Source organism: Embiotoca jacksoni, unplaced genomic scaffold, assembly GCF_022577435.1.
Source record: "Embiotoca jacksoni isolate LCO1_2020_lvr unplaced genomic scaffold, fEmbJac1.0.p SCAF_22, whole genome shotgun sequence".
NCBI classification, from domain to species: domain Eukaryota; kingdom Metazoa; phylum Chordata; class Actinopteri; family Embiotocidae; genus Embiotoca; species Embiotoca jacksoni.
Genome location: NW_027185363.1, coordinates 348,189 through 375,268, shown reverse-complemented (window position 1 = coordinate 375,268; position 27,080 = coordinate 348,189). Strand labels below are relative to the sequence as shown.

The 27,080-nt window shown below is 40.8% G+C and overlaps 3 protein-coding genes across 6 annotated transcripts in view; 1 reads left to right on the top strand and 2 right to left on the bottom strand.

The window, feature by feature from the left end:
- The first annotated feature begins 19 nt into the window (after window positions 1–19).
- Window positions 20–1,707, top strand: LOC138202778 (transcription factor JunD-like). The gene has a single exon (XM_069157035.1). It carries the CDS (start codon window positions 20–22, stop codon window positions 950–952), a length of 933 nt encoding a protein of 310 aa, XP_069013136.1. The 3' UTR covers window positions 953–1,707.
- Window positions 1,708–1,972: 265 nt separating this feature from the next.
- On the bottom strand, window positions 1,973–10,251 carry rab3aa (RAB3A, member RAS oncogene family, a). Its single transcript, XM_069157036.1, has 5 exons — window positions 10,162–10,251; window positions 8,440–8,664; window positions 6,694–6,812; window positions 6,013–6,137; window positions 1,973–4,684 (listed from the first exon to the last, which is right to left on the bottom strand). Exons 1-5 carry the CDS (start codon window positions 10,162–10,164, stop codon window positions 4,494–4,496), a joined length of 663 nt encoding a protein of 220 aa, XP_069013137.1. The 5' UTR covers window positions 10,165–10,251; the 3' UTR covers window positions 1,973–4,493.
- A 1,137-nt stretch (window positions 10,252–11,388) lies between these two features.
- The window catches only part of pde4ca (phosphodiesterase 4C, cAMP-specific a), a 42,940-nt gene continuing 27,248 nt past the window's right edge, over window positions 11,389–27,080 (bottom strand). For 3 of the 4 annotated variants that reach the window (XM_069157034.1, XM_069157031.1, XM_069157032.1), the window contains exons 2-16: window positions 24,285–24,476; window positions 23,358–23,402; window positions 21,465–21,501; window positions 20,669–20,742; window positions 20,521–20,573; window positions 19,552–19,664; window positions 17,168–17,261; window positions 16,783–16,955; window positions 16,569–16,667; window positions 16,259–16,423; window positions 16,030–16,129; window positions 15,695–15,849; window positions 15,430–15,552; window positions 15,147–15,329; window positions 11,389–15,002 (exon numbers count right to left, since the gene is read on the bottom strand). In XM_069157034.1, the coding sequence (XP_069013135.1) occupies window positions 14,505–15,002; window positions 15,147–15,329; window positions 15,430–15,552; window positions 15,695–15,849; window positions 16,030–16,129; window positions 16,259–16,423; window positions 16,569–16,667; window positions 16,783–16,955; window positions 17,168–17,261; window positions 19,552–19,664; window positions 20,521–20,573; window positions 20,669–20,742; window positions 21,465–21,501; window positions 23,358–23,402; window positions 24,285–24,476 (2,104 nt within the window). In that variant the 3' untranslated portion in view covers window positions 11,389–14,504. The remainder of the gene's footprint in view (window positions 15,003–15,146; window positions 15,330–15,429; window positions 15,553–15,694; window positions 15,850–16,029; window positions 16,130–16,258; window positions 16,424–16,568; window positions 16,668–16,782; window positions 16,956–17,167; window positions 17,262–19,551; window positions 19,665–20,520; window positions 20,574–20,668; window positions 20,743–21,464; window positions 21,502–23,357; window positions 23,403–24,284; window positions 24,477–27,080) is intronic. The other variant, XM_069157033.1, reaches the window with a different exon arrangement.

The following is a 27,080-nucleotide window of genomic DNA, read 5'->3' as shown; positions in this document are numbered from 1 at the left end:
CCTCATATGAGGGTGTAGAATGGAAACAACCCTCTACCCAGGCATCGTGTTGAATACTCCGAGGGTCCCCAGCATCTATTCCCAGAGCACGATGATGAAGAAGGAAATCAGTCTGAAACTGGACGACCAGAACTCCGAGCTCAAATCCAACCCGCTTCGGGACGCAGACGGACTTCTCAACTCCCCAGATTTGGGACTCTTGAAACTGACCTCTCCGGACCTGGAGCGCCTTATTATCCAGTCCAACGGTCTGGTCACCACCAGCAACCCGACCTCCCAGTTCCTCTACCCGAAGTCAGCCAGTGACGAGCAGGAATTCGCAGAAGGCTTCGTCAAGGCGCTGGAGGATCTCCACAAGCAGAACCAGTTGAGCGAAGCTGGGTGCGTCTCCGTGGATAGACTGGAGCTCCTCGGATCATCCAACGGAGGCGCTTCCGCCGGCCTCCAGACGTCAGACCTTCCCGTGTACACGACTTTGAACGGCTATGCGGCCAGTCCGCTCGGGGCCACCATAAACTACTCCACGGAAACCATTCCCTTCCCGCCGCCTCCGTCTCATTTGAGTAGCGCGCAGCAACAGGCGGCCGCTGCGGCTGCTCTGTCACGACTCCAGTCTGTCGGTATGGTGAAAGACGAACCGCAGACGGTACCAGACATGCAGAGCTTCGGGGACAGCCCTCCTCTGTCTCCCATTGACATGGACAACCAGGAGCGCATCAAGGCGGAGAGGAAGAAGCTGCGGAACAGGATAGCCGCCTCCAAATGTCGCAAGAGAAAATTGGAGAGGATCTCTCGGCTGGAGGACAAGGTCAAGTCCCTGAAAACGCAGAACACCGAGCTGGCCTCCACAGCCAGCGTCCTCAGGGAGCAAGTGGCCCAGCTGAAGCAGAAGGTGATGAACCATGTCAGCAGCGGATGCCAGCTTTTACCAAACCAGGTCCAGGCTTACTAACTCCCAGCAGTGGTGCTTTTTCTTTGATGTTTTTACAGCTCCGAGGATACAGGCCTGCGTGATAAGGAACATTAGCCTTCTGTAACCGAAAATCCTTATCAGAGACTTAATGCGAGGCCATTGTAAATGCACTCTCCAGAATAAAAGCTGGGGAAATAAAACTGACTTTTGCACTGCACTGTGTAGGCATGAACAGGCCTCGATAAGGGCTGCATGTCAACTGGAAACTGAAAGGTTGAACATCAGCAGGTATGGACTGCCGCCTCATTTGACTCTAACAGACTTGTTGCCCTACATTTTTTTTGGGGGGGGGGGGAGCCATGTAGCAAACTGCTATCCACTGGACTGATGTAGGATAGCATTTATCTGTGTAAGCTGGACAATCTCAACAAGGGTGCAACAAAACACCAGGGTGTCACCAAGTGCTGTCATCCTCTGTGTAATATAATGCCTTACTTGTTTACAAGCACTTAGTAATGACAAATATATATATTTTATTTACTGAAACATTTCTTATTTTACATATGGTCTTATTTCCTTGTTGCTTTTTTTTTTTTCTTTTTCAAAAATGAGCACTGCATGTGTTGTCGCTTTTTGTGTACAGTAACCATTGTATTTGTCATGATGGTGGCTGCTGTGTACTTCTTCAGTCACCAAAAGTCCATGAATGTATGTGTACATCTTGAGAAACCCTATGTATCCATGTGTAATGGACACGTCTACCTGACATTTATTAAATTCACTACATTACTAAACCCCGATGTGTTTTGTGTCTTACTATGACGAGAGGCTGTTTGTTTTCCGCTCATTTCGATGCATCACCTTCATACCGTTACACCTATCTTCTTGTTGACACTGTGGGAGTTGTATTAAGTGCAGTAGAGAACCAAACCATAGATGGTCAAACAACTCCAGTAGAAAAGGAGAGATTTTTGCAGTATTATGCCCTCTGCTGGGCACAATAAAAGTTACCTTAAACCATTTCCGAAACATCACTCACCCTGATGAACCAACACAGTACAGCTTTTAGGATTTGTTTATTGATTCCTCATTTTTAGTAAACCTGGCATTACAGAATTACAGCACAATTCACACAACTAATGCCTGACAGGCAGACAGCTCCTATTTACAAGGGTTATTTATGACGGGGAGGGGAGGTGGGCAGGAGAGGATCGATACGTGTTCCTAAGTCATCAGCAAAGTTTACAACTGTAGCAAAACACAATAAATAAAGTTACAAAAAAAGTCAACAAACAAGTCCAACATGAACATAAGTGGTAAGAATCACTTTTTAACGAAGTGCTCATAGTGTTCAGTTTTCCTTTCTTAAACACATTTCCTGTTTGAAGCTTCTGCACAGAGTAGAAAAACTAGCAGACACATTTTATAGCACAAGTCTAACAAATGTCTAACAAGCTTTCTTTTTGGCTCTAAATTTATAATAAGACCTCTTATTAAAGAACTATTATTGAGCTTCTCTTTATACAAACTGTACACTCACATACAAGTACAGTACGAGTAGTGTTGCAAACCTTCAGCAGGGTTGTATGTTGCTGATATGAAGAGCGGAGAGCAGTCTGTTTTTACCCTCTAAAGTCTGAAAAGTTACATAACTGATATCAAAAGACACATAAACTTCCCTCCGAAGCCATGTGGACATGATAAGAGCTTCTCCACTGGAATGTTTAATTTTCCTCCCGAGGAGGCATCTCGTGCTCTGCACACTGCACGGTAAACACGCATACATTTTTATCTAAAAGCTGAGAGTTTAAGCAACCGAACACTATCGAACATCTCTTTAAAAAGTCAAGTGCAGAATGCAATGCATGATCTAGGAAGAACACCACCTAAAAAATAAATTAAATTATAAATAATACAAAATAAATAATTCAGGTGGCGAAACTACTGTCGCATGCCTCAGCGCATTTGAGAATGCATAACTTACAGAAGGTTTGTACTGACTAGACGGGCAGACGCGTCCCTTTACTTTACCATCTGAGGAAAAAAATAAAACTCACAATTTGACATTTAACATGCTTCAAAACATCAGATTCCGCCAAAATAAAGACGAAAATATCATCTACAGAGACATGAGATGCTATCTGGGAGTCGATGGAGATGGCAGGTCTGTGCTGCACCAGTGCTTACACTGAATCACATGCCTTTCTAATGAGTGCATGTTGCACATTGTATGCATTGAATGAAAGTTAATACAATGTGAAGGGGCCGTGGGTTTAACATCTGAAACCTTTGCCCCCGTTTGGTACCTCCAAAGTGCTGAAACTGTAGGAAACATGAGTTTTAAATTCAGACAACAGCTCACAAATAACCAGCCGGTCCACCAGGATCGGTTCAAAACATCACCAACATGCACCTCTCGCTAAAGCACGGGTCCAAAACCAATCTCATTATTCAATCGGTTCATTATATATGCATATACATGTATTATATATGCATTTTCAAATGCATATCTATTAACTTTTAAACATTTATACACTCTTCATGTAGTGAAAGAGATCCCTTATCTTTTGATTTTGTTGTACGTCTTAAAAAACAGTAACAAAAAAGTAAAAAAAAAAAAAAAAAAAAAAAACAAGACTAAGAATCTAAAATCTAGGGGCGGCGCCGCTCCTTACACTGGACCAACCAAACAAACAACACTGCCATCATATTTTACTAACAGAATTTTTTTTTTTTTTTTTTTTTTACTTTGAAAAGGGGGTGCATATTAATTCAACTTGGCTAGTATGCATGACTTCTGCTATTCTTGCTTTCATTCCTTAAAATAAAAAGAGAAAGCGACCCTGTTTGGATTTCAAACTTGGGCCATAATTATCAATCATCAACCACAACACTGAGGATGATTTCACATTCTCAAAACCACACCTGACCAACTCCAAAACTTAAAAAAACCCACAAAAAAACATCACCCCTGTACACAGCAAAATACATGTATGTTCAATGGGAGTAAAAGCAAATGATTGGTACCCATTTAAATCTGAGGCGCAAGTGCTGATTGGTTGGAAAACATCGCTCCTTTACAACCTATTAAAGTTCAACCCAATTACAGACACGTCAGTAAGGAATGATTTGGTCTTGGCCTTCACTGGCCTTTTATAATTCTGGAAAGATACAGTATAGCGTGTGTGTTGTGTGTGTACGTATGTATACAAGTATGAAAGAAAGAGAATTTGGGATTGTACCTCTGTTAAATGTTCTGCACCCCTCTGACTAAATTAGCACCATCACAGAATCTCTATATTATAAACAAAAACTTGAAGATAGTGTCTGTGAAAACACCTCATCTTTGGGGAGAGCTGGCTCATATGGACGGTGCTCGTGGTGTAGTGAGAGGGGTGGAGATATTAAGCAGCCAACTCGTGTGTGTGTGTGTGTGTGTGTGTGTGTGTGTGTGTGTGTGTGTGTGTGAAAATGAAAATGAAAAAGAAAAAGAAAGCAAAACTCTAACTGAAACAAAAACTAAAAGGATTTCAGGACAGCAGCGTGTGTGTGTGTGTCTGTGTGTGTGTAGCAGCTGTGTTCAGCAAGCACAATCCTGATGGGACCTGTGCGGCTGCTCGCTGAGCTGCGGCCCCTGTTTAGCTCCGGTGATGGTCGGGTCGTTGTTGTCCAGACTCTCTGACATCCTCTCACAGATGATGTCCACCAGCCGCTCGAACGTCTGCTTCACGTTGATGTTGTCTTTAGCGCTGGTTTCGAAGTACTCAAACCCTGTCAGGACGGGCGACGGAGACGGACAGGAGCTCTGGTTACACTTGTCGTTTCAATGTGAAGCTTATCCACTTAATCCACTTATCTTGTCATGTCAGGACATATCGAGGCTACAGTCAGACATTCAGCTCACACCTCATGAATATTTCCCTTCATATCAGACCGGTGGAAATATTTTCAAATTAAATTCTTTTGTTTCAGATCTTACCACCTTCATCGGTGGTTTCAAATCAAGTCTACATTACATATAAATGTACGTTATGTCTACATGCATAGCAATAATTTGTTGTGCAATATTACCACATTTAGAAGAAAGTGACTTGATAGATTTGAAGAAAAATGGTGAAGAGATATCCTGCTAAAACCCAAATTACAAACGTATTTAAATCAAGCAAACATTTTGGCCCTGAACTTACAGTAAAGCAAATCTATCAAGAAACCAAAGATCCCTAGTTTTACAGTTAAGAACAGAAATCATTCCTCTGGCTTTTGAGGTTGGTCGTTTTAAAAATATCCAAGAGGATGACCGGCTGTGTGAATTATGTGGCTTAAAAGAAGTTGAGCTTTCTTTTGTATTGTCCTGATGCCTTAAGAATATCTACTTAAAATGAAATGCACGTTTAAAATTGCCTCCTGAGCATTTGGGAAGTCAGGGCATTAAAAAAAAAAAAGACAAATTGAACTGCAGAAGAGCTGCTAGCACAGACAACAAGGTCATTAATGCCTGTAATTTGTTATCCATTTTGAATTAACCACAGGTAGTCAAGGCTGATACGGTTTGTTATCGTCCAGAAAAAGGTCATGCCAAACGCAGCATGACGAATCTGGGGAGAATACGTCATGAATGATAAGAGCCAATCAGGAACCAAACCTGGGCGTCAGCGTCGTGTTTTCTAAATTTATCGTTTCTGCACGTCCACAATAAAGTCCAAGAGTTTTCTAAATAAAATTGGGTCTGCAGGTTTTTCAAAATTCGGATTTTTAGGGGTTCAAAAACGACAGAAAGGCATGAACATAGCAGAGGTTATGTGCTTTAAAATGAAAATGTAATAGCTTGAAAGCAGCCTGAAACTCAAGTTAGAATGACTCTGCCTTTGATTTAGAGTAACTTCAGCCTGAACTATTAAACGTCAGTTTCAAACACAATGAATTTATGCATTGCAGCAGGTTTTTGATGACAGACATTAAACCGATATTAAACAATATGTTTGCCTACAAAGCCTTACCACTTGAACATCCAGCCATTCATTCTAGTGAGAGGAAGATAAACAGAGTTGTACAACAACAGACACATGGCATCGGGTTTTCAGTCTGATCATCTGACTTACCCAGCTGTTCCGACAGCTGCCGGCCCCGCTCTGAAGCCACCACTCGCTCGTCCTCCATATCACACTTGTTCCCGACCAAGAGGACCTGAGCATTGTCCCACGAGTACGTCTTGATCTGGGTCGACCTGTTAAGCAGACACGGGTTGGTCACGTACACTGATCTAAAAAGCATCTTTCGTTTTGCAGAGGTTAAATGCTGAGCCACCTTTCTCCGAACCGAGCCCTAACGCGTCGTGTCGCTTATTACAAGTTATTTTACAAGAAAGACTTTAATCACTGGTATAATGCTGAGGTGCAGATAAGCCACAGGTAATGGCTACATAACGCAAGCTCCCAAACTGATTTGAAACAAGTTTAATGGAATCATCTAAACCCCTTATTGCGAATGAATAATTAAATTGATGGCCAAACAAGTTGCAAAAATCTATTCTGCTGTACTTCTTTCTGGTTCAGCATTGACCTACAGTATCTACATTTGTCGTGCAAACACGTATTTAGTCAAAGAAAAGAATATTGTACCATTCTCATTGCCAACATTTGTTTTCACATGTAAATAAGTGCTTGAAATAATTAGACGCTGACGGTTCCACCTCCTGTTGAGTCCCAGAACTCGAGGGAGGATAAACTGGAAATAAGTCCCGGTCCTCGAACACACAGACATACTCAGTTGTCGTCCCTCACCAGTCTTGCACAGCGTTGAAGGAGTCCTCGTTGGTGATGTCATACATGAGGATGAAGCCCATGGCTCCCCTATAGTATGCTGTGGTGATTGTCCTGTAGCGCTCCTGGCCAGCAGTGTCCTACACAGACAGGTTACATTTTTTAAGTATATGTAGTTATTATAGTCAGAATCAGATGAGTTTGACACTGAAATGAAGGAGAGCCAGCACCTGCAAATAATTTGTGGCTGTGCATTTCAAATGATGAATGCCTGCCGTTAACATTCAGCCAACGTCCCAGAAGCATTACGTATTCTTCTGGTGTCGCATGTAATAAGAAATTGGTCCTAGGGTCAGGCTTTATGGCGCATGTTAAGAATGCTTCAAGGGTATTGTCATTACACAGCAAATGAGGAGATTCTGGAGACCGAAGGGGCCCGTTTAACATCCGGTAATCATTAGACACATGATAACACGGCCGCATTAGTTACACATGTGAAGGGCATGAACATGCAGTCAGCAGGTAGCAAGGACATCGTAGTTCTGAACACTCAAATCTAGTTGTTTTCAGCCTTGTTGAAATGTAGACCTGAAACAATTGGTTGGTCGAGCAATAGAAAGTTAATAAGCACCTTTTTTTTGATAACTGATAAAGCATTTGAGGCTCTTATAAAGCAAAAGTATCAACAATCTCCAGTTTAAGCTTCTGAACATGAGGATTTGCCATTTTCCTTTGTTTCACATCCCTACAAACTGAATGTTTCTGAGTTTTAGTTAGTCACACTAAACAAGACGATGGAAAATGTCACCTTGGACTTTAGGAAACTGGAACAGATGTTTTACAGACGACTGAACGAGACTGATTTATTGGCTGGCAGATTTTAATACTGGCCGATCACAGATGTGTAATTTTTGGCGCATATGTTGTTCGATATAATTTTGTATTTTCCAGAAAATACTGCTGAAAAAGATGCTTGGTGTGATTAAGAAATTATTAAATTTGTGTTATTTTTTAAATTCAAAGTAATTTAGTTATGCACAATAAAGTTTCTCCTTACGCTGTAAAATCTCAATTACATATCTTTGTCACAAGAGTTTAATGACTATATATCGATATCAAACATTTTTGTACTCCCTGATATGTGAATCAGCCCCAAAAATCCAGTCTCAGTCAGGCTCTATGAATAACAATTGCTTGAAGAAATAATGACCAGATTAATTGTTAATGAAAAACTACCAGCAGCTGTTGCAACCCACTTAAATTTTAGTATTTTGTGTCTGGAAATGAACAGACAGCTGGAATACTTTACAAACCTGTACACCTTACATCAGCCTGCTTGTTAATACGTCTTAATTCATAGCTATTCTGCGGTCAGACTGGTCTAATTATACTCTCCTGTTTTAGGCTGTGTGTGCACTACACTGCTGTGTTTTGTAAAACAACATTAATATAAGACTGAAAACACTGATTGCAACATCTGTTGTAATTATGTAATGTAAGGTAATATAAATAGAGGAAGACTTCTTCGGTGTTACCTGACTCTCAACAGCTCAGGTCAGCGCAGCGCTGCTGAAAACACACCGCTGGTAAACTGTCATTCAATGGCAGCTACAGAAAAGCAGGCGTGGGGGTGATTGACTGTGTTTCCTTAACATTTTCCTACATTTCTTATTCCATCCCTGAAGACCTGTTCTGGAAACCAACAGAAATTCTGTACCTACAACCTCACATCTATAAGTATGTACATTTCTATATCCACTTGCTCACCCATATCTGCAGCTTTATCCTCTTGTCATTCCTGTAGATGGTCTTGACCTTGAAGTCGATGCCCACCGTGCTGACAAAGGCTGGTGTGAAAGAGTCGTCTGCGTAGCGGAAAAGGAAGGAAGTCTTTCCGACACTGCTGTTGCCAATGATGAGGATTTTAAACATGTAATCAAAGTTCTGGTCCGAGGACTCCTTCTGTCCGTACGTGGCATTTGCGGACGCCATCTATGCAAGAAGAGAGATCACACTGTTATCGGTTACAAAGAAGATGCTTGAGGAAGCACATTTTGACAATACAATATAATATAATACAATACAATACAATATAAATATAGCCCAGTACAACAACACCACCACCTAAAAGTCCTAAAAATAACCAGTGTTGTATCAAAGTCAGTATCAATGTCACACACAATTCCTCTGCCACCGGCTGAAACAGTTTGTGTTCGGTGCTGATAACTTGTGAGCATGAACAAGGAAAACGGGCAGTCCTCAAAATTTTAATAAGCCGTTTACAATGTTTGGCAGATTAATAAATAACAGATTAGTTTGCATAATTGGGTATCTATCATACATAGTTTATCCGTTTCTCAATAAGTCAAGTTCAAAGATGAATTACAAACCACATTGCGACTGACACAAAAATACTTTTTAAAAGGAAACTACTTACAAACCTCGATATCAACTACTGACATGCTCTGAAGTTACCTTTTGACTGAGACATCTTTTGCCTGAGCAAAAATGTCAACACCTCTGAATCAGAGATCTTAAAAAGGACAGAAAGCGCTTGAACACTGTTCAACAATTATTGCATGAGGTCTAAAGTGTGGCAAGTGGACCTGAACATGTGCATTCAGTAAAACGTTCATTGCCAGGCACGACGGGGTTAAACCACGTCGGTATGGTCAGCTGTGTGAGCTCAGGTTTCACTCCGCACGTCTCGCCCTCTTGAGTTGCATCAGGAAATAGACGGGATGCAGGTGTCCGTGTCTCCACAACGAGCCGCTCAGTCACTCACTCACTCACAGCCATGAACGTTTCTCACTTCATGTCAATAACACTGGTTGGATCAGGAGTGCACACCTTCCCCCCCCCCCCCACCTCCCCCACCTCCCCACCCGAGGCGAGATAAAGAGGACGGAAGTACCGGGGCTTAAGCAGGCTAAGCGTCAGCTCAAACCGGCCCATCCGGGGAGGGCAAGGGAGCCTCCGCAGAGAGCCGGGCTGGCCAGCCAATTATGAATGACCGTACGGTTAGCCAGAATTTACCTCGTAAGGAACACGAGGTTTGGTTTTTTGTGTTTTTTTTTTTAACACAACATCCTCCCGATGTAAAGCATCACGTGTTCACGTTAGCTGGGAAGAAAACACAACCTAGGAGACACCAAACACAGGTACACGTGACGTACGAGCTCGGATTAAAAAAAAAAAAAAAGGTAAAACGGCATTAAAGACATGAACACCGACAAACTTTGTTTTTTTAGTTTACAGCCTTTGATCGTTAATAATTGCTCACGTCAGGCTCGCCTCGCTAACAGCACCAGTATTTAAATATGGGAGCAGGAGCTAGCTAAGCATCCCAGCTATGTCAAATGAAGGTTACTCTTGCTTATTTACCACTAAATCTTCCACCTAAATCACACATCCCACAACCGAAAAAACATCTGCTGCTACTGTTACGCTTAACGCGGCCCCGCAATGACAAATAAGCGCAGGGTTTACCATGAAATATGTGGGTTTTTTTTTTCCTCGGCTTCGCTGCAGCGGCTAGCTCTGCGCCCAGCTTTGCACCTGCAGCAGCTCGTGCGCTTTCTTGATTGGCAGCTCCGCGTAAGCGGTTCCTGAATGTAAGGATGATTGGCGGGACGATTGACCAATCAGAGAAGAGACTCCTTCGTACAGACCCCGCCCCGCCCAACCTGTAAATTAGTTAAGAGATTTGAATTCAGGATTATTGATAAAAAAAAATAAAAAAATAAAAACAAATAAATTACTCAGTTGGCCCTTAACTCTTGTATTCCGGGTTTACTTAATCACTGCCACAAACTCAAATGGATCTACATGTGTATGTAAACGACCATTAAACATTGAAACTAAACCAAATGAGTAAGTATTTTATGTTATATGGCCAACAGAGAAGTTTAACTCTCATGAACAAACTGTTTTAAAAAGTTAATTCTTGCAAAAGTCCTTCAGTTTTAAGGTGATAAAACAATACCAGGTATGTTTTGTGAGATGTTAAAAATGGCTCAAGGTTTCCTGGAATTCACATCAGCAGTGAAATAAGTTCTCCGATCTTTACTAAGACAATTATACCAGATGCTACCAGATAGTTCATGTAACATTGAGAGTGTTATTCTTTGTGTTATTATAGATGTCACATGACTGGATTTTATAAAAACAGATGCATTAACACATCAGCAGCCTATAATTTTGCACTTAGACACTGTTGCGTGAGCTCATACAATATTAATGTTTTAGAAGTGACTGTTGTTTAATACATAATTATCTTACAGTACTTGAGAACAGTACTGTAGTAAATGTACTTTTTCGTTACTCCTTGCCAAATAGCATTATATTTTTTATTTTCTCCTTTATTTCATTGTTTTTATAGCTGCACTTTTTGCGTATTTAAGACACATCTCCAAAACTCAGCCAGACATATTTGATATCTTTAGGAAAGTAGAATTTCAATTAAAAGTCTGAGTTTGAACAATGTTATGTCTCCACACTATAAAAATGAAATGACTGACACCATAGTAGTGACCAATCTTCACGTTATTTCAGCAATGAATGCATTTTAATTCATCATTTAAATAGAAATCTTGTATTTTATATTGGATGACATGTGTGCTTGGATTTTAATCAGAATTAAAATTTCTAAACAGGATCATTTTTACTTATGATTTATTGTATAGTTTTCCTCTTACAAGCAGACAACAAGAGATCAATGAGTGAGGAGTTTTTCCTTTATTGGCAAGGCATACAGTTCTAGTTGGAGAGAGGGCTAACACACCCACAGTTAAACAGCAGAGTTGGATTGTCAAAGCTGCAATCTCAGTTCATGACCAATATTCATAAAATCTCTAAGAACAGAAGTACTGGTCTAAAATGACTGTTGAGGCTGTATGACTATCTGCACTATAAATCAAAGAGGTCTCAGATCAGCAGTTCACATACTGCGAGATCCTTTATGAATATGTGATCAGACCAGTTAAGGGGAAACAGAGGAAGACAGGGAAAAGAGATGCTTCAGACCACCCAGATGGAAATCTGTCACTCAACTATTTTTATACCAAGAAAAACATGAAAGTGAGTATTTTGCTTCGGTATAGTGTTATTTGCAGACGCAAAGAAACGAGAAGGAAAAAAGCTGAGTAGTAGTTGAAATCTGTCCTGTTTGACTTTCTCACACATCGACCTACGCATAACCTCAGACTAAAAAAGTCAACTTGTTTGTCTCATTGTTGCTGACAGATAATATAGAAATAATAAATAAATTGTACATAACAAACTGTGAGGAAAATGTACAAAATCAAACAAGTTAGTGACAAGCAGACAGACAGACTGAGTCTTTGCATGTTGTGCTGGTTAAGATGTTGTTAAATAGTCCTTAATTTTGAAGGCATCCTTGAGTGTTGCTCTGTGTGGTGCTGTTTATGGCTACAGAAAGGATTGCACATATTTGACTCCAGCATGTCAGTGAACACATCAGTGATCAGAAAAAAAAAAATCCCAACTTTGAAAATAAGGCTTAAAAAAAAAAGTTCAGCTCATTCACACATTATAACACGATCTGCTTTATGGTAATAAAATAAAACATGTTTCTCCATAGGCTAAGTTTTGAAAGTACTGCACATACTCTTCATATTGTTTGAATCCTGCAGCCAATGTCATGCATGTCAATAAAACATTTTTTTTTTTGTACAGTTAATTATAAAAAAAAAATAATTCTTCAGTCCCTCCGACATCCAACCTTTAAGAGCTGTAGTGGTCCAGCCCGTGCAATTCACATCACCCACCAGGCCATTTGTCAACAGAAAAATAGTGAAACAGTCACTTTACACACCTTCAACTGAACTGGAAGTGCAGAACTGTAAAAGTACCATAAAAAGTGCTTTGGTTTTCTTTTCTTTTTTTTTCTTTTTTTTTAGCAAATATTTCAAAAAAGTCAACCGAGTCATTCACTCACACACAAACAGTCACGCACACATACAAAAACACATTGCTGTTTTAAGACAATATCAGTTTCAGTAACTGTTTGAACAGGATTTAGAAAGAAGGAACAGAGACACTAAGGTCAGATTGGCACAGAGTGCTACAATCAACCAACTTTATCAGTCACTGATGGAAAGTAGCCAGTGGCAAAATGGAAATTACAGTACGGGTTGTGTCATGCTTGCTTGGCACTTGTTTTGTCATTGACTATGTCCCTGTAAAGAGCGAAATATTGATCAATGAGAGGAAAAAGAGGAAAAAACTCAGGCACAGGAAACTGTCTCTTGCTAACATCCAGGGTTTTTACAGCTAAAGTGATGCTCATGTCTGTCTTTGCTTCTAATACTCTGTCTTTATCAGTTTAGTGATTTAAGTGGATGTTACCAAAAACGCTACTCTAGTGGGTGGATGCTGAAATGATAATGGATTTGAATGGAGAGTTTAATATATTTGTAGGTCTAGGGTGGCATTTACTTTTTGCATCATGTCTGCGCTGGTTGCTGTTTCTGAGTCCACAGCCTGCACGGTGTTCATATTTTGGCTCGAGCCCTTAAAAAAAAAATCACGATGAGGGCCAGCTACATGAACAAAACTGAAAAGTGCTAAACTCGAAGGCAAACTGATACAAAATGGGTGCCAAACATCAAGAATGCAAAAAAAGACTTTAAATAAGTGATTTCAAATAAAAAAAAATAATAAACTAAAAAAAATTGTGAAAAATGAGCACTAAACCTGAAAATGAACAGACATTTTGGGTAGTCCTACTGTTAAATATGCTTTGAATGTAGATCTTTGTCTTGCAGATCATTTGCCGCTGTAAAAATGCTTCAGTTCCACTTGTGGGCACTGGGAGGCACCATATGCACAGCCACCTTTGCTTTGGATGTATTTCCTCACTGCCTCAACACTACACTGACCCTGGCTCAGTTCTGTTGCTGACAATATCTCAGTTTAGGATTATAAAAATGGAAATAATACATCAGAAAAAACTGAAAACATCAAAATAATATGTAGTGCCAGCTCGTTCATCATAATCATATTCTTGAACTGCCTGTTGAACTAAATGAGCTGTGCAGCACCAGCTGAAAGGAGTGCTACTGTGTGTATACAACAACAGTGAAAGAGTCACTTGAAATATTTGCTACATTTAAAGTCTCCTGCATAAAACCATGCATAGCTCCTCTTCGCTTTGCTTCCACTGCTTTCAAGTCAGCTGTTGACTGTATCTTCACTAAGTGTGTACGGATCGAAATGAAAGACAACAGAATAAACCAAAGAAATTAAAATGAAATGAAATACAAAGGCAGGCAAAACAGCATTGTCCCTGTAATTTGCAAGTTTGGCAAAGATGTCTTAAAAGACTTTGTGTTTTCGCGGTCATTCATCACTTCCTCACTTTCTTCACAAGTACTCCAAAAGAGGAAGACAGTGCTGTCTGTAGTTGCAGTAGACCTTAGGCTGGCTGGTAGAAAGGGAAGTATGTTTTTTAACTTCTCATTGTCTCTGTAGAACTTTATCCACAATTTGTCCGAATGAAAGACACAGAACACAAAGGACCGATCAGAAACTTGGTTTCCTGTCCTTCCTTGAACAGTGACTCAGTCTATCTGTCTCTCTCCAGTGCAAGTGACTGCTGCTGTGTAAAACTGCAGACCTTCCTAATACCCCCCACACCCACCCACACTCCCGAACACCCCATCCCGAGTCTTGCTGTCACCCTATCCACTGAAAACCAGAGGTGGTGGTGTTTGCTTGGAGTGGGAGAAGGGGAGTGAACGAGGAGGAGGCACCCAAATCAAGAAAAATCAAACAAAGACGGCCCAAAGAAAAATAACTCTTGGCTGTTGCTATGTGCCAAGTCTGAAGCGCGGTACCCCAGAAACGCATTCTTCTTCTGATTCTTCTATTGTTTCTTCTGCCATTTCTTTATCCGACTCTGAAGAAAACGTCCTGCCTGAGTCACTCGTGAGCATTTTGGGACGCCTTCGAGTCGCAGCAGGTGTTGAATCAGTTCTGCAGCGTTCTGGCCTCCGACTGCTGCTGTAGTCTTCCTCTTCCTCAGGCAGACTATCCGTATCCGACTCTTCTTCCTCCTCCAAGGTCAGCTCAAACTGAAATTTGTCGGCCGAAGAGGAGCCGCCGCAGCCCCCACTGGGGGCTGAGGCTTCCCCCATGGGGGCTCCCTCATCCTGGCCCCCTGGGTTGGGTGAGGGGCTGTGGGGGATCATGCTCTGGTACCACTCTCTGTTGTCCTCCAGTGTGTCCAGGATCTCCTGAGCATCGGGGTGTACCAGGTCGGCCCATGTCTCCCACAGAGGATGAACAATGTAGTCAATGAAACCCACCTGAAAAACAGAGTTAAGAAGTCATATTGATTTATAAAGGAATTTCTTTTTTGCTTAATTTTCCTCACTAACTCTTTGTTGTAATTTAACACTGTCATGATTCACAGTAGATTTCAGGGATTCATTAATTCAATTCTTGTGTACCTGGTTCTTCTCTATTGATGCATTTTGTTTGTCACACATGGGACTGATCTCCATGCCCTTATCTCTCTCCCTGTCCCCCTGCGTGAAAAACTCCACCATGATGCGGTCTGTCCACTGACGGTACAACTCAAGAGGTTTTGTGGGGTTGCTCAGGTCTGCACAGTGAACCATGTTCTGAAGAACCTGCAGAGACAAATAATATTAAATGAAGAAAGCCATTTACAGCAGGTTCAGTTTATAATTTTTTTTACAAAGTCTTCTTTTGTGTGAAAACACTTCTCACCTGTATGCGATCTGAATAGTTATCCAGGAGCAGGACTCCCAGACTGGTGACCTTCTTAGTCTCCACCATGGTTTTCAGGTCTGCTAAGAGGTTCATGTGTTTAGACATATCTGTGGCCAGTACCTGCAAGAACAAAAATAAATACATAAAAAATAAAAAATCACATCTATTAGAATCCACTGTTTTAGTTGTAGAAAAGTGATTAAACTGAGGAAGAAACAGAACTATGTCAACGATCTTAAAAGTTTTCCTAAAGTTGTCTTACCATGTCGATGACCATTTTGCGCAGAGACTGTCTCTGTTTTTTGCTGAGGTTCTGAAAAATATCACAGTTGTCCTCCTGTAGAAGCTTAAAGCCGACAGCCAGGTGGTGATTCTCCAGGACTGATGAGTCGTTGTACATCAGGGCGAGCTCTGAGTCTGAAGGTAAAAAAAACAAAAGGTTTACACACACCCACACAGCACTGTACACCACCCGAATGTGAAACCAATCATATTCTCCACAGGCATGTGTTTACAGGTACCTAATCCACATAGTTGAATACACTCAGCAGCACCCACGCACATTCACATAATCCCTGTAGATCTATGCAAACTTACTGGTGTTGATGAGAAACTGATTGGAAACTCCGGGGTGATCCACATCATGGATGGCGCTGGCAAACAGAGCGGCGAGGATCTCCAGGTCAGTAAACACAGCCTTGAACAACATGAACAAGAACACAGTCAATGTGTGAGTGGGCACTCAACATGAGAGGACATGAACTGTTCTGATCTACTGATGATGAGGTTTTTCTATGCTTTTCCGACTATGAATTCGAGCGATTACCTCCAGCGCAGGTGTGGACAGCAACACATGTGTGGACTGGATCACATCTGCAGCGTGGATGTTGTTGTGGTAGGCCACGTCAGCATGGTAATGATCCTCCAAAGTCATCATGAAGGTAATGAAAGTATCCACTGGAATCTTAAAGGACTTGAGCAGCTCGCGCTCCTACAGCAAACAGCAAACATCAGACACTGGGTCAGTCGAGGTAAAGATCCTTACTTTTTGTAAAATTCATTGATTCCCTTTACTGTACCAAATGTTTGAGGTTATACAGCACAAGGGCCATACTCTGTTTGTTGTGATGTGTTACCTGGAAGATGGTGTACATGGTGACCGTCAGTGGGCGATTCCCAGAATACTCCGACACCTTAAAGATGTCAATACCCCATCTGTTTACGTCGTCAAGCTCCTGCCAGGGAAGAAACACAGATAAATACATTCAACAATATATAATACGTGGGGGAACATATAGAATCAGCAGCAGGAAAATGACAAATGAACAAGTATTGGACTAGCCCTCGTACCTTGGCTAGGAGTCCCTCCTGGCTAGCGTTGACCCCGAAGCGAGGGATGGTAGAGGGGGCGAGGCTGGGGCTTTGGGTGGCCTTCTTCACACCACTGATCTGGGACATGGGCCGCTTCTTCTTATCTTTCTCCTTGGTAGGGGGGGACATGATGTCCATGTCATGTTGCTTCTCTGTCAGATAAAGTCAAACAAACGGTTAGCACTGCAGTCTCTCAGTGATCACATTAGAAATGCAGCACTTTAACAATAACTTTCCATTGCATCCTGCTGATATGCTGTAATGTGTTTGTATTGTTAATAAATTAATAAATTACTTTCCTGTTATTTACAAATAGGCCTATGTTTATGTATAGCAGTGTATTGTACAAAGAGGAGGTATTCACCTAAAAAGGTGCTCGAGATGAACTCAGACACTTGGTTCCCTGAACGGCTGGTTTCTGACAGCTGGGTGAGCTCACGGTTCAGCATCCTCTTGAACTAAGGACAAACACATGTCAGCATCAGTGAGCTTGATCAAACACACTCTTTGTTAAACTGTAGACAGACAAGGTCAAATCGACTCGGTGACCAATCCCCCCCCCTTCCAAGAAATACAAACATTTATTCTAAATACACCTACAACTTCTATGTTATTGTATGCATTGTATTATGGTTTTCGAGACATCGTACATGCTGGATATCATGTGATGTGAGGTGTACAGAATCACTGTTTTGATCAGACAAAGTTGAAAGGGATTTTGTGATGTGGTACCGACACAAACAGAAACAACTCTTCGTTGCTGTGAGACAAAAGAGATCAGCTGTCACTGAATATGCAGATGTAAGATGTCCATTGTCTCAGAGAAAGTCCATGGCCACCTCTAAACTCTCAGCTGTTCACGTCTGCACATTCACTACACAAGCAACATGTGAGAGTCGTGCAGCCCCTGTCCCCTTCCACCCAGCTCATCGCTCGCCTCTCCTTACCTGAATGAACGTCCACGACACAGAGATTAAACAGTTCACTTCTGGCATTTCAGCGCGAAGTCAAGCATGGGTGCAAAAAATAAAACTGAGAGAGAGCTGGGCTTTCTAGTTGTCCTCGTACACTGCTTGTTCGGCAGAGCAACAGACAGCCGGAGACACTTTGTACTCCTATACTGCTTGCCTGAGCAAAATCCACTGCAAACAGACAGTCCACTGGTGAGTGCTGCGAAAGCTTTGATCAGTGCGTGTTGAAGAGAAAAACTGCTCAGAGGTCCATGGAGGATGGATGCATAGCTGTGGGAATGCTGCGGGATGCGAGGATGCAAGGCAGAGCAGCCACACTCCCTCGCTCCCCCTGACTCTCCCTCATTCACTCAGTTACTGCCTGCTTACTATGTGTGTAAACACAGGGAGAACGAGGAACTCCATTCTCCTCCTCCTTGCAAAAATGCCTAAGAATAGCAGCCAATCGAGCGGCTGCTGCAGCAGAGGTTGGAGACAGAGGGCCATCATTGGCCAGGAGGTGCACAATGTAGGCAGGGCAGCCTGTCAGAGGCTGAGGTTGTGAGACACACCATGTGCACCAAGTTTGAAGAAGATATGAAGGAAAGGCTTTGAATGGATGGGGAGGGGGGGGTTCATTCATGTAGCCAAAAATAAAAAAAAGTACTCCATGAACCACAAAGATGGGAGTACATCCACCATTATGATGACCAGATGAACAGAAGATAAGAACATATTTTGACACAGAAATATGCTCAAAGCACGCTGTCTTAGCATTGTGAAAACAAGATGTTACTGTGGTAGAACAAGCCAACACTGAATGAAAAATACTTTGACCGCTGATTACCGTTGGACAATTTGGTGACAAAAAAAATGTGCTAATCTTCTCAAGTTTGCTTAGTCAAACTTTGTTTTGTTGAATTACAGTTTAAACATGTTTTACATATTAAAAAGCATTTTTGCATACATGGAGGAAGAGCGAATCGGGGGGGATGCCATGTCATCCTCAACTCCCACTACTCATTCACATTTTTCTGCACATTACTGGGGTGAAAGGTGTGTTTGTGTGTCAAGTCTCTTCTTGCATGCATGGAACCATAGGGATCATTCAAGGAATCAGCCTCCTCCATCTGCTGACGCATGGGGGGTTTGATTCATACTTTCCTTATGGCTTCTCTGTATTATTGAGCTTTCAGCTTGCAGCTTGCAGGCTAACTGCATTTACAGTACGTCACTCACAATCCTCGGGTTTAGTGTCCCACATGGAAATACCCTTTCTAATTTGAGCAGGAAACAGCTGCGAGCTGCCAAAGATTACCAACCATTAATGAAAAACCGATGAAAATTATTAACATGTATGACATCTGGAGCAGTAGTTGCAGTGATATGAGAGAGAACAACAGTGAAAGAAAGATTTGTGTAGATATTATTTTTACAATCAAGTGATAAAAACTGAACTGTGATATTTCATCTTTTGGAATGACAATAAAACTATGCTTTTATAATATTCAAGGTAATCTACTGTACTGTCTTCATAGAGTTTGAATCTGACTACTTTATAAAGGGCAACATGACTAATAAAATCCTTCAGGGGGGTGAATCACAGTAAAGATTAGAGTGAGTGTACTGCACTGCAACCTTGCACTGAACCTAGCTGGATTAAATGTTAGCCTGAGCAGTGTGGGAGTCTGTATTTACCTTTCATTCTGTGACAGGTGTGTACGTTCAGTGTGTCCAACCACTGTGTGTAACTGTCCAGACTGTTGGGGCATTATCTCTGTCTATGATGTTAAAGTACCTTGTTGGAAGCCATTTCGCTGACAGAGTGCCGAGTTTTCAGCGTCTCTAGTTGTTCCAGACACCAGTCGAGCTCATCCAGAGTCTCTATGGCCAGCTGCTGGTGAGGCTCCTCTGCACCAGATAAACACAGCAAGGCATTATTGGATGGATTCAACATTTAGAAAACATTCAAATATTTTCAAAAGTCAACAAGATTGTTAAACTGGAAATTAAAGTAGGACCTAAACCCCTTTTTCTCTCTGTTTGAGAAAAGATGGTTACAAATAAATGTTAGATTTAATCAGCAGTGGAATGTAAATAAATACCCAAATACTATACTTGAGTACATTTTGAGGTTCTTTAATTGAGTAGGTTCTTTTTATGCCACTTCATACAGAACATTTTACATTTTTGGGAGCTAAATATTGTATTTTTACTGCTCTACATTTTTTGACATTTCCAGTTAATATTTACAATACTTATATATATGATAAGACTATATATGACATATAGTTTATAAAATATGAAGTACTGTAAAGCAGTATATCAAACTTTTTAATCCCTGCTGACAAATAAATGCACCAGTAATAGTAATATAATATAGAAATTGTTGTCTGTAACAGGGGACATTATTCTGCCCTGAGTACTTTTACTTTTTTGATACTTTACATTTTACTGATACTTATATATTTTGACTTAAGTACAAATTTTAATGCAAGATTGTGACTTGTAGAAGGGGTTCTTAAACACTCTATTTGTTTTTCTTTTGGTAGATGAGTGGAATACTTCCCCACCACTGGATTTCATGAACTGTTTGTGAATGACCTTCATTTACCAATTAAACACTGTGACATTTTATCAGTAACCTAGATTTCACAATTCACAACTTTAATCATGATAATGTCCGTGATGTCTCTATGTTTTTCTGACCGATGTTGATTATGGGATTATTGATTGGTAAACAGCCATGTCTAATACCAGTGCTGACCTGCGAGGCTCGTCTTGCACATGGATGGTGGGTTGCTGCCTGAGGATCTCATTCTGCAGAAGAGAGACCATGCAAAGTCAGCAGGTTGAAGACATACGATGTGTGGTAAGATTGATAAAGTAGCCGAGGACATTTTTTAAAAGCCTACTTGCTGGCTGGGCGATCTTGCTGGCCGGTTATGACGGCGAAGTTACTTCGAACTGTCCTCAGGCTGGCGAGGACCTACAGGACAGGAACAAAATGTAACGTACATAGCATTTGTGATGCATTTGTGATCTAATGAAAAAGCAGAGATGGTATGTAAATCATAACCTTAAATACTTGTTCATGTCTTAACTCGATTCATCTTGAACCAGATCAAGTGCTTCTCAAGATGAGTTGTTGAGGAGCATTTGATACCCCGGCTTTCATCCTCCTAGCTGACGTGCTAGGCAGAGGCATTCGTCTCTCCCCTTCTGATGTTTTGAAAGCATCACTGACGCTCCTCTATGTCATGTCTGTCACTCCATCTGTAGCCAAACACTGACTCAGCATGCAGAGAAAGCCCACCGAGTATCAGATGTCCAGACCTGATCCATGTCAGAGCCTTATCAGTCGGCATGCAAATTTTAAACAGCATGATCCAGCAGTATTGGATTCGCCACTTCTCTCAGTGTGTAAAGTGAGCACAAGTGTGACGCACATCCCACGCAAGAGCCAGGCAACACCAGCGGGATGCCTGAGCCTGTCGCAGGGCCAACATAATGCTGAGGGGCTGTTCCGGTGGAGCAGTAAGGCCCAGTCTCATACCATCTGGACTTTATCTATTATGTTTTTTTTTAAATTCCTGCTCTGTAGCTAACAAGTGAACGTCATTTTTTATTTGACGATCTGCCAAATTTTCAAATAGCTGAAAAAATAAAACAGCGTCTCAGAGTTGGCTGGACAGGTTTCAGAGGACTTACCTGTGCAAATGGTGTGACTATCATGTCTTCTGTATGTCTGCAAATCAGAGGAAAACACAGAAGAAAAAAGTATGAAAAACAGGAAACACTGACCAGAGGACCAATCTGTAAGTTCTTAAATTTTAACAATTCATCGGCATTAAATAAAAAGGCTAAAACAGCTTTGTTAAGCAAATAAGTAATAACCAAACTGTACCTTAGTCTGAGGTATTACTTCTGGTTTGTCAACAAATCTAACTGTCTGTGCCACTAGGCAGCTAAATGATATACAATCCTGTTCCAAGACAGTTGGAATGATGTAAAAAAAAAAGTACATAAAAACAGAATGTGATGATTTGAAAATCATGTAAATCCATATGTAACTGAAAATAGACTGAATGTTGAAACTGAGAAATGTCATTGATGGCAGCAACATGTTTCCCAGGGAGGCAGAGTCTCTCAGCAGTAAAGATGGGGAGGGGTTCACCACTCTGTGATAGACTGTGGGAAAATAGTGCAACAATTTAAGAATAATGTTCCTCAACGTAAAACTGGAAAGAATTTGGGGATTGCATCATCTACAGTACATAATATGAAAAGATTCAGAGGATCCAGAGAAATTTCTGTATACAAGAGAAAAGGTCAACAACCAATATTGGATGGCTGTGATCTTCGGGCCTTCAGGCGGCGCTGCATTAAAACCGGACACGAATCTGTAGTGGAAATCATCGCATGGGCTAAGGAACACTCAGAAAACCATTGTCTGTTAACATAGTTCATCGCTGCATCCACAAATGCTGGTTGAAATTCTACCATGCAAAAAAGAAACCATATAAAAACATGATCCAAAAACATCACACTTTCTCTGAATCTGAGCTCAAATTAGGATGGACTGAGGCAAAGTATAAAACTGTCAAGCGGTCTGATGAACCAAAATTTATTTTCTTTTTTTTTTAAATCATGGACGGGACAATCAAGCTTGCAATCAAAGTACAGTTCAAGTGCCAGCATCTGTATGGGGGTGCGTTAGCGCAGATGGCATCTGAGATGGCATCATTAATGCTGAATGATATATACAGGTTTTGGAGCAACATATGCTACCATCCAGACATCTTTTTAGGGAGGCCTTGCTTATGTCCGCAAAACAATGCCAAACCTCATTCTGCACGTATCACAACAGCATGGCTCTTTAGCAGAAGACTCCGGGTGCTAAACTGACCTGCCTGCAGTCCAGACCTGTCACCCATTCAAAACATTTGGCACATCATGAAATGAAAAAAACGTCAAGAGATCCTGAATCAAACAACTTTTTTGAGACCTGCTGCTCGCATCAAATTCAAAATAAACATACATTCTTTATAAAACAACATATTTTTTTTTGTTTAAACTTGTATATGTTTTCTTTGGTCTATTTGCAGTTAAATATGGGTTTACATAATTTGCAAATCATCACAATCTGTTGTCACATTCACATTCTACACAACGTTCCAACTTTTTTGGAAACAAGGTTGTAATGACTTTACATTTACCTGTCCGATATCCTCTTTCATCTTTCAAAAAAAAACAAATATAACATGCAGTGCATAAAGTAAGGTTGGTGAGGAAACAGACTGGGGGAGGTGGAAGGGTGGGTGACACAATATGAGCTGTTAAATACTCACAAGTAAATAAAAACACATGGTGTTATTATACTTGGTTTTCTCTCTAATTAAGAGACACATGCAAAAACAAAACAAAACAGAACTGGGTGTTTTAGAGGTCTAAGAGGGGTCACAGGTGAGGTGTTTGGTATTTAGTCATGTCTGTCAGGAGAGAGGTGGGAAATGACCATCTAGTGGGAATGCAGCAGAAGGTTTTAGGGGACAGTTTCTGTCAAATTTTTTTTTCTTTTTTGCTTAATCATGTTCTTCTCACCGAGATGACAACCAGTTGACTTCCCAGTGCTTCAAGCTTTCTTCCCTTTAAAAACAGACAGGCAAGAGTCGATGAGGAGACCTGTGACTACTTACATTACAAACTTAAAAAGGGGGTTCAGACAGTGTGATGTGGGTCGTCTGTGTCGAGTTTGGGGACACAATTGCAACACAAAATTAAACAGACAAAATAATCCGTTCTGTTATAGAACTGTTTGCAATCCCAGTGGAGCAGATTTGCGAGACAAGTATTTTGTGATGGAAACAACTGACTAGTTTTGTTGGGTTTTTAAAACACAGCATGTTCTAAAACTGCCTTTGACCTTTTTCTCAAGGCAGCTCCTCCTTATCATTCTTTATGTGCTGTCCAGAGCAGCTTTGAAACATCGGCACCTAAACTGAAGGGCTATTTGGCTTCAGAAGTCTCTTTTGGAATGAAAGAAAATTACAAAAATACTAGTTTGTAATTTGAAAATAAAGTCTGTTTGCTGCAACTTGTGAAGGAGTCAACCCTTAAACAAATGCACCATACTAATCCTTCAATGTGGAAACCTCTCAGCACAATATAGACAGACAAGAAGACACAAATATAAACAGAAACATATTCAACAAACAGCAAATGTGTATGATTCTACAGTGGTATTTCAGCATTTGGACATGAAGCACAGCACAGGAAACTAAACTATCGTAACACTGTGAAGGTTCTGAAGTTGGATGTTTTTTTTTATGTTGATACAGACACATCACAATATGTAATTTTGAAAACAAACAAAGTAAATCAGGTTAGACAGGAAACACATTTTGCTTACAACCCATGCTTTCTATGACACAATATCTAAAATAAAATACAATTTTATTGTTTTATTGTTTTGTGCAACTCCCTATACGAAGAGAGAAAGTACCAACAGTATGTGCTTAAGGAACTTACAGGTCACTGGCTGTAGAGGAGTTTCTAGAAGGACCTTTGGGTGAAAGGTCAAAGTCAGAGTCAGAGCGGTAGAGGAAGGACTCCCGTCGCTGGCTGTGAGGGAAGTTGGCCTGTAGGACCAGACCAGAGCCAGGGCTGGTCTGGGCGTCCAGGGGGCTGCGTCCCACTGACAATCCATTCTCCACATCAAAACTAAGAAGACAGAAAAGGCCAGAAGGTTCTTTACCATTACATGACACAAGACACATTTTATGAATTTAAAAAACAGATGTAAGTCACAGCATGGAAAGGAAATGACTCTTTATACAAGAGTTGCTTTTGTTAAATGTATCAATGCTATAACTTTCCATTTAAATAATAATGACTGTGAACGTACAGTATCTCCCACAAACTCTCTGATAAGCGCATGCATGTGAGCAACAAGAATCATGTTGTCCTGTGTGAATCTGCCTGGGTGTATCAAACAAATACACTTCATCACCTTGTGACTGTTTATAGCATCACACAGGAACAACTGAAAAACATCTGTCAACAGTGTTATTAGAATTACACGGAAGGACTGGCAGAGGCACTGTTGTGTCCTCTCAAGCAAATTAGTCTCAGTGACTGCTGCATGCAATATGAATGTAACAGTAATACAAATAAATGGATCAATGAGAAGTAATCAATAGGCTACAGATTTCAGTCAGTGACAAAAATGTTTCTCCCGAAGCCACAGACCGTCCAATTAATGTGTGAACGAAACAAGAGAGAGGTTCCAGTCTCTGTTTCTGTTTAAAGGAGTCGAGACTCGTGCTTCTTCAGAAACAATGTAAGGGACTAAAGGACTAAAAAATACAATCTTCCATATCTAAAAGTATCACAAGCTTTCATCACTGGGTGCTGTATTCATCCCTTGAACAGGAAACAGTGTAATATAGAGGGAAGTGTAACCATTATAAATCCGTAAAGATCACAATAAGAGCTAAAAGTTACAAATTTAGAAGGGTGACAAAAAGGGTACAACATTGTGAAATATGTGGGAATATAGATATCACAAATATATCCCAGGAAGGGAGCTGAAATCAGCACCACAGTTCAATTTGTACAACAGAAAATACAACAGAATTAGACTGAGACCGAAATGAAGAGGCGTTGAGAGACAGACACAGATAATGGCTCCGAATTCTGATGGCTGCATGTGAATTATGTTCCAGCTGTAGGTGACCGATGATTGAGATAACTGACCCACAGAGCCATTAAATGTTATAAAAAACAAAGAGCAGAGAATAGTAAAAATCTCTCTCTCTGTAGATTTTAAGTAAATCAATGAAAACGGAGATTGTCAGACATCCTGTTTGTACAGACTTGAACTGGACAGTCAAACAATCATCACCCTGTAAACAAAAAGAACGTGGACTAAATGATGTGCTCTTCATTAAAGGTGTGAAGTCTGTGTGAATAATGTGCAATGTGAGGAACAAGCACGCGTGTGTGTGTGTGTGTGTGTGTGTGTGTGTGTGTGTGTGTGTGTGTGTGTGTGTGTGTGTGTGTGTGTGTGTGTGTGTGTGTGTGTGTGTGTGTGTGAGAGAGAACATGCAGAGGAGGTCTGTGCAGTAAAGGACTGTGAGTGAACACCAGGTATAAAATTAGCATCAGAGTATTGACGTGAGGACATGTGAGTGTTAGTCTAAAAATAGTCCGGCATTCAGGTGAGGAGGAGTTCCTCCTGATCAAACACGATCCGACTACAGATGAAAACACCCAATGACGGCACCGCGAGGCCCCTTTTCACAGTCTGAACATGTTTCTGCCTTGACCCACATCTCGACTTTCTCAGAGTCCCTCTGCTGATAGGCGAAGCCTGAGAGACTCTGTCAGACTTCAGCAACACGTCTCCCTTTCTAAACAGTCTGAAGAATTCCAGAGGAGAAATCTACACTTTAGTGTAGTATGGAGAACGCGGAGGATTTTGGCTCGGGCGGATGCTGAAACACGCACTTGATCTTTTTCAAATAAACACAGAAGGAGAACTGATATCCAAAAAAATAAATCTCCGAAACCAAAGACAAGACAATACCCTAACAATGAAATAAATAATAAAACACAACATCAGAACATCATTACAGTTAGAGTACTGAATAACACAGCAGTAAATGCACTGTGCAGACGTGTAAGGTCTTTACAAGATACCTATTATCTGATTTGATTAAGACAATGCAACAGAACACACATTAATGATATTTTGACTTGAGCACAGGAGTGTAATGAATGACATTAACAAGCTCCCTGCACAAAGGACAGCCGGGCATGATGGGGATGCCATCGGATTTGCAGGAATTTGGTCATAAAACAACTATTGGGCAAACAAAAATCAGCAACTGATAAAGCTGCTATAAGGAAAGTGAAGAAATTACAACAATTATTACACATTTTTTGGGGGTGGACATGGAGTTCCTTCATGATTTTGCAGAGTCATTTTGGGATTGTTACAATTCAAAGAATGCTACATTTCTCTCAAAAACTACGATGCAACTTGTAAAATTTTATGTTGGAAATATTTGAGTGTTTGAGTTGAGTTTGAGTTCTCTCATAAAAATGTTCTGAATTTAAAGCACAATGGGCTCAAAGTGACAAAACAAATTCCTCCGCCACAAATGTGACGTAGCTTTACAAAACAGTACTTTCAGCAGAGCTTCTATTAAGGACATTTATTGTATGGAAATTGCTGGATTTTGCAAATTTGATTGGTTAAATATGCATTAATTATTGTGATTGCAAGATCGGGATTTCCAGTGTGACTGATGGTTATACCAA

Bases quoted from the DNA above. Each gene is read 5' to 3' on its own strand.
- LOC138202778 (XM_069157035.1), top strand. From the start codon at position 20: ATGGAAACAACCCTCTACCCAGGCATCGTGTTGAATACTCCGAGGGTC.
- rab3aa (XM_069157036.1), bottom strand. The intron at 6,813-8,439 runs GTGAGCAAGTGG...CTGTCTGTGTAG, and splicing joins GGATAAAGCTGCAGATATGG to GACACTGCTGGCCAGGAGCG. The intron at 4,685-6,012 runs GTAAGTCAGATG...CCGTCCTGACAG, and splicing joins GCAGCTGTCGGAACAGCTGG to GGTTTGAGTACTTCGAAACC.